The sequence below is a fragment of the Cryptomeria japonica genome, chromosome 1, assembly GCF_030272615.1.
Source record: "Cryptomeria japonica chromosome 1, Sugi_1.0, whole genome shotgun sequence".
NCBI lineage: Eukaryota > Viridiplantae > Streptophyta > Pinopsida > Cupressales > Cupressaceae > Cryptomeria > Cryptomeria japonica.
This window is the reverse complement of record NC_081405.1, coordinates 442,587,949-442,596,783: the sequence shown is the minus strand read 5'-3', so window position 1 is coordinate 442,596,783 and position 8,835 is coordinate 442,587,949. Positions and strand designations below refer to the sequence as shown.

General features: G+C 31.1%; 1 protein-coding gene across 3 annotated transcripts; it reads right to left on the bottom strand.

The window, feature by feature from the left end:
- Positions 1-563: 563 nt before the first annotated feature.
- LOC131064700 (auxin-responsive protein IAA10) lies at positions 564-2,755 on the bottom strand. 3 transcript variants are annotated; one of them, XM_057998948.2, is made up of 6 exons: positions 2,496-2,755; positions 2,303-2,405; positions 1,509-1,762; positions 1,144-1,273; positions 1,018-1,059; positions 564-872 (listed from the first exon to the last, which is right to left on the bottom strand). In XM_057998948.2, exons 1-6 carry the CDS (start codon positions 2,626-2,628, stop codon positions 860-862), a joined length of 675 nt encoding a protein of 224 aa, XP_057854931.1. In that variant the 5' UTR covers positions 2,629-2,755; the 3' UTR covers positions 564-859. The 3 variants fall into 3 exon arrangements, with proteins under 3 accessions (XP_057854931.1, XP_057854927.1, XP_057854937.1); XM_057998944.2 differs by having other exon boundaries at positions 1,144-1,279; positions 2,496-2,752; XM_057998954.2 differs by having other exon boundaries at positions 667-872; positions 1,004-1,059; positions 1,144-1,279; positions 2,496-2,751.
- Positions 2,756-8,835: the final 6,080 nt, after the last annotated feature.

The following is an 8,835-nucleotide window of genomic DNA, read 5'->3' as shown; positions in this document are numbered from 1 at the left end:
CTTAAATTAAGGGTAAATTCCTAAGAAAGTTGACCCAATCTATATAGATATTGCAATAAGACCCTTATTGCAATAACACCCTTAAATTAAAGGTGGTTCCTAAGAAAGTTGACCCAATCTATTTAGATTATAGGTGGTTTCCTAAGAAAGTTGACCCAATCTATTTAGATATTGCAATAAGACCCTTAAATTAAGGGGTAGGGGTAGGTTTCCTAAGAAAGTTGATGACCCAATTTATTTACATATTGCAAAAAGACCTAAGAAAGTTGACCCATATTTAGATATGGAAAAAGACCTAAGAAAGTTGACCCAATTTATTTACATATTTCAAAAAGGCCATTAATAAAGGGTAGGTTGCTTCATCAATTGACTTAATGGCGGAATCTGCTCTATATAGAAAAATTAAGTTCTATCCACAAAAAGATACTAAAACAGTTTAAGACATATGATATTATGAACTCTGGAGCCACACGTAATCGACTAAAAAAACAAACAAAAAAGCAGGAATTAGACAAAACAGTTATGGAGGAGACTTCATAACAGAGCTTGCCACATCTCACAACTAAAGAAACTTTCCCAGCATACAAACCCATTCATAAAAAAAACCTTTTTTTATGGTACTACATACAAACTTGAGTATTTAAAGAGAGAAGGAAATTGATATCATACTGGAAGTCACGGAGTTGTGCTTAGTTGAAATGTTGTTATCAGATTTGTTTAACATTGAAAAAATTCCAAATTGCTCAAAAATAACAACATAATCCTGAGACTGATAAAGAGGAAATGTTCATATTTTATTTGAGAAGCTTTGTAAATGGTAGGTATCGATTTGGAAGACCTTCAGCTGCCAGTGCCTTCATTAACTAGGCTTCCTACATCAACCAAACAGCACAACATAACCCAAATTATATTGTAGATCATAGCTTGCAGAAATACTATCTTCAGATTTTTGTTGTAGGATTTGATAAAAATATATCATTGGCAACTGAGATCTGTCAACTACCTTCTTCTCCTTACCCTTTTGCAATTCTTAGACGTTTCACAGACTTGACAAAGACTCTGCAACACAAGAGAAGGAAACCCAATTGTAAGAGTTTTCCAATGAAAGTCATAAGAATATTGAATTGGGTACAGAGGCCTTACTGCCAGGGAGCATCACCCACAAACATCCAGTTTCCATGCTTGTCCTGGTATGTCAACAAGTAGCTGGATGAAGCTTCCAAAAGCCATGAACTCTTTGAATCTTTTGCAATGGAGGACCCCTTCACTGCATCTTTACCTTCAAAAAAGGTAAATAACATGAGATGGAAGACAACCCACAACAATTTTAAGTTAAACAACATATTCTATGCGATTTTGGATGGTCATCTAACAAGTCGTATTGTTTAAGCTTGACAAAAACTTTTATGTGATGCAAAAGTTTTTAAAAAGATGAAATACCAGACAACCTACAACAATTTGGCTTAAGCACAATTCAAAGTTTAGAGAGGACTGTTTAAGCTACTCACATATGAAAGATGGCTGGAAAATGTGCTCCAGTGCTAGAGCTAGGCTATTGTAGCTGTTGTAGGCATTGAGATCCACTTTTCTGCCAATAGGCATACCATCCATGATTACCTTGAGAAAGTTTGAGCTTCCTCCACTCTCCTCACTGTTGCCATTCATTGATTCCTGCACACCCCTCTGGTTTTCAGAGTGAAGAGGCTTACAAACCATGTTTTTTCTACATGTTTGAACTGGAGGCCAGCCCACTGCTTCATTTCTGTGAAAAAACCATGTTAATAGCCCTTCAATCAGATTCAATGAACTACTGCAAATAGCTGTGGAAGGGAGTATATATAAATACTCACTCTCATAGAAACTTAACTGCCTTTTAAATATTAAATTCTCTTGTATTCAATTGTCCATATTTCAATATAAAAGCCTCATAAATCTGCTTTATAAAAGAAACCTGGAAAAACTAATCCCTCTGTATGATATATAGGATAGAAAAGCAAAAAGAAACTTTGCCATGGATGTATAACAATAGCATTCAAAAGATTGATTGTGTATATTTTTTTGTATTGATGTTATTTGTGATATGTTTTGTTTTATTTCAGATCACATTTAACAATTGATCATGAAAATATCATGACATATTTGTTGAGTATATCATACATCAATACAAAAGTATACCTACCCAGTTGATAATTGAACATAATAGATTGTTGAGTATGATGTGAAACATCAATAAAAAACATACCCAATTCACTCTTGAAAGCAATCTTTTGAATACTAGCATGTCCAGAATCATTTCACTTACAAGGAAGAAAAATCATTGGAGTAGCGTGAGGAATCCTGAGCCTCTTCACTGGAGCCCTGCAGGCCAAACCTTCTCATACACTCTGCCTTGCCCCAATTCCTCTCTGCAACAACACCAATAAAAAAAACCACATCTTTAGCAATTGGGCTTTTCCCCAAAGATCAAAACAGACTGAAACATCAACAAAAATCACCATTGTTGAACAAATCAGCCACAGGAAGGCCCAAACTCAATCTGAGATCGGTCTCTTCAAACTGGTGTTCAGCATGGGCATGGTCCGAATCCGAATATGCAGAGAGGTGGGCAATATAATCGTGCGTACTCATTCCAAAGGATCCAAACTGCTAAACGAATTATTGGCAAAAGAAGAGAGAAAAAAATGATAATTTATTCCTGGTGGTAGTAGGGCTAATTTAAATAGGTGGTATAAGAAGAAGGAAGAGGAGAAAAATGTGAGAGAAAGGAAAGAGGGGACAAGGAGACAAAGCGAGGCCCGCGATTAATACACGTCAACGAAATCCATGACTCGACGGTTACCTTGTCTGGTGCTCGGAGACAACGACACGAGGCCCTTCTTCTCTTCCATTCTCATTCTCACTTCTCACTTCTCACTTCTCACCGACTATCGCCGGTCACCCTTTTTGCCCAAACAACATACAATCCACACTTTGTAGGTGTACTACCTAAAATATCTAGAAGAATGCGTGTTACAGCCCATATAATTCTATTTTTTTCAAATTGATTTGATTGCATTTACCAAACAAATAACATTTGCCCTTCCCTTTAACACAACATGTGTGCCGGCTGCTCAATCACTACCTAAAGTCTTCATGCTTTGAAATCAAAGGCTTCCTTGTCTAGAAGCTTACTTTTAATTCTTTTTATTGTTTAAATTAAATAATTAAATAATAAAGTCAATCAAATATGAGTTGGAATTGATGGGTGTTTTAGGAATTCGAAATTGTGTTAGTTTTTTAATGTAATTCAATTCAATGTCTAGAACCTTACTTTAATTTTTTCTTAAATTGAATATGAGTTGGAATCCATCAATGTTTTAGGAATTCAAAATTGTGTTATTGATTTGTAATGTAACTGAATTTGATGCCTAGAATCTTACTTTAATTTTGTTTAGTTGGATAATTGAGTAAAAATGTTGATTAAATATGGATTGAGATTGACAGTTGTTTCAAGAACTTGAAATTGTGTTATCTTTCATAACACAATTGAGTTTGATATCTAGAATCTTACTTTAATTTATTATTTAATTAAATAATAAATTCGAACATGAGTTAGAATTGATGGACGTTTTAGAAATTCAAAATTGTGTTTTTTTTTGTAATGTAATTCAATTTTATGTCTAGAATCTTACTTTGATTTTGTTTAATTAGATAACTAAGTAAAAAATGTCGATTAAATATGAGTTGAGATTGATGGGTATTTTAGGAACTCAAAATTGTATTATTTTTCATAACACAATTTAATTTGGTATGTAGAATCTTGCTTTAATTTATTATTTAATTATATAAATAAGTAATAAACGCCAAATCGAACATGAGACGGAATTGATGGACATTTTAGGAATTTCAAATTATGTTATTTTTTTGTAATGAAATTGAATTTGATGTCTAGAATCTTACTTTGATTTTGTTTAGTTAGATAATCAAGCAATAAATGTCGGTCAAATATGAGTTGAGATCAACGGGTATTTTAGGAACTCGAAATTGTGTTATTTTTTATACCACAATTGAATTTAATATCTAGAATCATGCTTTAATTTCATTTAGTTAAATAGTGAGGTAATAAACATCAATCAAATATGAGGTGAGATTGATAAAATAAAAAGAATATAGAAGTGGTTTTTTTTAATATAATTGAATTTGATATCTACAATTTTGCTTTAATTCTATTTAATTAAATAATTAAGTAATAAACATCCGTTAAATATGAATTGAGATTGATAAATTAAAAACAAGACCTCATTGCTTATCTTTTGTAACATAATTGAATTTGAAATTTAATCACTAGAAAATGTAATGAAATTTGAACTAAAATTTAGGTTGGTGTTTTTTTTCATATTGTCTAATTTTTCTATGATGGATCTATCTTATGCTAATGTAGTCTTTTTTGGTGTTCTCCTATCTTTAGTACTTAGTGTTGAATAAGGGGTTGTGATGAAAAGCATGGTGGGGCCTATTGATTGGTAAAGGGAAGTCTAACAAATTTCTTTGATTGCAAGCAAGCCTTTTTGTCAATCTACAATCTTTGAAGATACTTCAATTAATTGATGCAAGTGACATGACGCTAATGTAATACTATTTACTGTATATTCTTTATGATGATTGATTTAGTAGCTATCTAATGAGAAAAAATGATTTATGGCTACATATAAATATAGGATTTTTGTTTTTTCACTCAAGATTTAGTGTATGTTAGTTGACATGGCAAAGTTAAAAAAATTAGGAAAGTTGGCATTAAGAGTGAGAGAGTTGATGTTTGAATATGATAGAATTAGTCGTAGTGTATTGTGATCCAAGAGATAGAATCATGCATGTGACCTAGTCTAAGAAGGCATAAATCATATGGGATGAAACCATTCTCATATAAGGTAATGTATAACTTTATCCTTATTGATAGGTTAATGATTAGGTTTAGTCTATCTGGTAAACAAGACAAGCTTAGTGCTACAATAATGTATTTATGGTACTACTTATTGTCATTCATATATAGTTATCATTTGTTACTATATAGATGTACCCTAGACCTATGCCATGTAGAGAGTATGACAATAGGAATCTATATGAATGTGGGACTTGATTCATAAAATGACATCTAAGATTTCAATGGTTAAATCCTTATGTTTTTCAATGAGCTCTCACTATCCACTTTCAAAGAAAAGGGGAAAAGAGAGAAGTGCATGAAAATAAATCCTAACTTAACTAAAGAAATGTTCAAGAGTGGTTATCATTGGAATAAAATCTTAGACATGAATCAATAATCTACATATAGCCAATTAAAAATATTACCAATAATATAAAAGGAAAATGGTCATTGATGCACAACACTTAAGTAGGATGAAATGAGATAGTTACAACTTCTTATATAATGTTCCAAAAATTATAAATATCTATATACAAGATGTAGACACCTAAAATTAATGTTCAATTCATTTAAGTCTGTGATCATAATTAACCAATTTAATTGTGTTAATTCCCTTCTTCTTAAGGTTAATTAAATCAAATTTAATCAATCTTGTCACTATAGTCCAATAATTAATTTATCAAATAAATCAATTATTTCCCTATTCTTCTAAAGTCAGCCAAATCTGTAAGTCTTCTAAATTCCTCCTAGTTAATTAATTCTAATTAATTAACTTAAATCATGTGATTCCTACAAATCACTTTTCTTATTCCCCGCTCAGCCTAATTAATTCTTCCTTAACCATACTTATCATTATTCTCCAATTTTATATTCCTCCACTCATGTCACATCACCTTTGATCCTTTCAAGGAAATTCAAATTCCTTGAATCTCCCCATGCATCCTCTTCCCAAGGAATTTTTAATTCCTTTAAAAATTTAGTCTTCTCACACATCCTTTATTTTGGAATTTTTAATTCCTCTCTCCTTTTCCCAAGGAATTTTATATTCCTTTTTATTCTCCCAATACACCTTGATCCATGTCTTCCATCCCAAATCAATCTCAAACCTTCATACCAAAATCAATCTTGGCCCTCCATTGGCCTCCTCCAATCTATAAATTGGAGTCTCATTTCCTCACAAATCACTACATGGAATATTCTTCTAATCTTATACTACCCCTTTCTTCCTCTATCTCCTTCTATCATATCCACATAATGTCCTCATAATATCCAAATAATCTCTCATTCAAAACAAATCCCTTTTCATCCAAATCCATCTATTTCTCATCCATCATAATCCAAATCCAATCCTAATCCACCAATCTTGTTATGCATTTGGAGAGCATTCCACATCCATCAAGAAGAGCACATCCAAACAAGTGGAGCACAAGGGCACCTCTACTTCATCAAGCTTAATCGAAGGAACAAGAGAGACTCCTCTCTTGCAAGGTATAATCTAGTTAGCTTGTTGTCTTCATTTAGCTTTTATGCTTATTTGGATTTAACTAACCTGCTAACCTTGCATGAAAAGTTTCCCTTGATTCACAAGATATGACTTGAAGCATTAGAAACATGAAATAGTGTTTGACTTCCACATTCAACAAATAGGAACAAATTGGAGAGAAGTGTTAATAATCAAGGTTTGTTACAAAGCACAAACTTGTGAAAATCCACCCTTAAATAATGAACATAGAGATTGTATTTATACAATAAGGGGATACACGAATACAAAAGATGACATCAATCAATGCTCTTTTAGTTGCATTAGATTAATTAAATTTAAATTATGTGTTATAAGATTTAGCTCTAAAAGCATCTCACTTTGGGTGCACACAACCACTAAAATATAATTATTGTAAAAAGAGTGGTTGTATTCCATAAATCTATAGAGAAATGGGTGGTGCTTTGAATGCGTAGATATAGACACCTAAAAATGACTAACATGTTCTCATCTAATTGATTTGTCATATTTTTTATTATTTCTTTTGTCAACATTAATTAAATATTTTCAATTATTTAATTAAGCTAACATTTTTCCTTTTCATCAAACAATAATTAAATAATTTATAATTATTTCATCATATTTCCTCATCCACAAATTCAAAATTTCCCTCTAATTAAATAATTTTTATAAAATTTAATTAGTTCATCAAATTTCTTTCCTTCAAATTAATCAAATAATTTTTATTATTTAATTAATTTCTCTTTTCTTTTTCTCATGCATATTGTAAGGCTAGAAATTGAATGCGTGTAAACTATTAACAGATCAACCGAAAACCCTCAATTCTACACAATATTATAATCTAGACAATAAAGCATGTAAGACAAATGCATGATTTCAAATGAATAGAAAGCAAGTATACCTTCACACATTAATCTTGATTATCTCTATTGCTCTGTAGCTTTCCTCAATGGTAGAAATGTTACTCTCAGATTTGTATGAAGTGTTATTCACAATTGTGATCACATGAAAGCTCAAAGACTATGGTTTAAGAATGATTGATGAATGATGGCTAATTATATAGATTGATTTGATATCGATCAATGGTGCAAATTGCATGAGATAGATTTAAAGATCAATTTATGGGAATGAATGGGATGAATTGATGGAGCTAATCAAGGGATAACTAATCGCATGATGAAGAGAACTAAATGCATGATTTATAAAAGATTAGAAGACTAAAATTGAGTGGTAGTTAAGTGAGGAAGATGGAGATCCAATTAGAATTAAATAATTAAAAATTATTTAATCATGTGCATGGGAGAATAAAATAAATAAAATATTATTTATTTTAGAAGAACTTTGTTTAGAAAAGTGAATAATTGAATTAATTAAATAGTCTATTTAATTTTTTATTTTTAAAAATAAGTGTCGAGTAAATTTTTTAATGTGACTGGTGATGTTGGCATGACACACCCTCTAGCTCCATAGGAAACGATCTTGACCTAGAGCTATGAATCGGTGAAACCACAAATGAGGGACATCATCCCCATATAACAATGTTAAGGCTCAAGCCCATGAACATATTAAATCAATGAAGGCACAAGCTTGTGATCACAATGGCCCAATTGGGATTTGAACCTTGGTGATCACAACAACAACAACACCACTAAAGCAACATACAATGGGAAGAACCCAAATAATTTATTTTATTCTAGATGTTGTAGTTAGATAATTAAATAAATAAGATAATTATTTAATTAATTTGAGGAAAGAGGAAGAATAATAAAATAATAAAAATTATTTAATTATTGTGAAAGGATATATTAATTAAATAATAATAAAATATTAAATTAATATTAGAGGAAATTGTAATAGTTAAATAATTTAAAATATTTAGTTAATAATGAGATGGAAGGAAATTTGAATTTTCAATTTGAAATAGAAGAATAATGTTAGCTTAATTAAATAATAAAATTATTTATTTAATTTAGAGGAATAATTAGTGAAAATAGTGTAGGCATGCGATGGTCAATTTCGAGTGTCTACATTTTGCCCCTCTTTGAGACAATTCATTTTTAGCATTGCTTCAAAGAAAAAAGAAAAATTTCGGCAATATCTTGCCCCAACGTGCCCCAATGGACTGAGGGATGGAGGTAGGATGCCCCCTCAAGAGATTATTTGTGTATTAAAGGCATGAATAGCCTCTCAAAAGAAGAAGAATACTATATGGAAGATGAAATGTGATGAAAGAGAAGAATGAAAGATGTATGAGTGGATATGATGGTTTGTTAGGTACTTTCACTAGTGCACAATTATCACCATAGAGCATTTTTTATTTTGAAAATGAATATATTTACATCAAGGTAATTGTGTAATGTTATGCTTGTGTTTGTCTTCGCTAGAGATAGTTTATTTTGGATGGTGGAATGATGATTTTGTAAAATTTTATTAC

What these genes read in the sequence shown, in the direction of transcription:
- LOC131064700 (XM_057998944.2), bottom strand. Translation starts at nt 2,628, where the DNA reads ATGAGTACGCACGATTATATTGCCCACCTCTCTGCATATTCGGATTCG. An exon ending in TCCAATGATTTTTCTTCCTT is followed by an intron (nt 1,763 to 2,302) that starts GTAAGTGAAATG and finishes GTTTTTTCACAG; the next exon opens with AAATGAAGCAGTGGGCTGGC. An exon ending in GTGGGTGATGCTCCCTGGCA is followed by an intron (nt 1,060 to 1,143) that starts GTAAGGCCTCTG and finishes CTTGTGTTGCAG; the next exon opens with AGTCTTTGTCAAGTCTGTGA.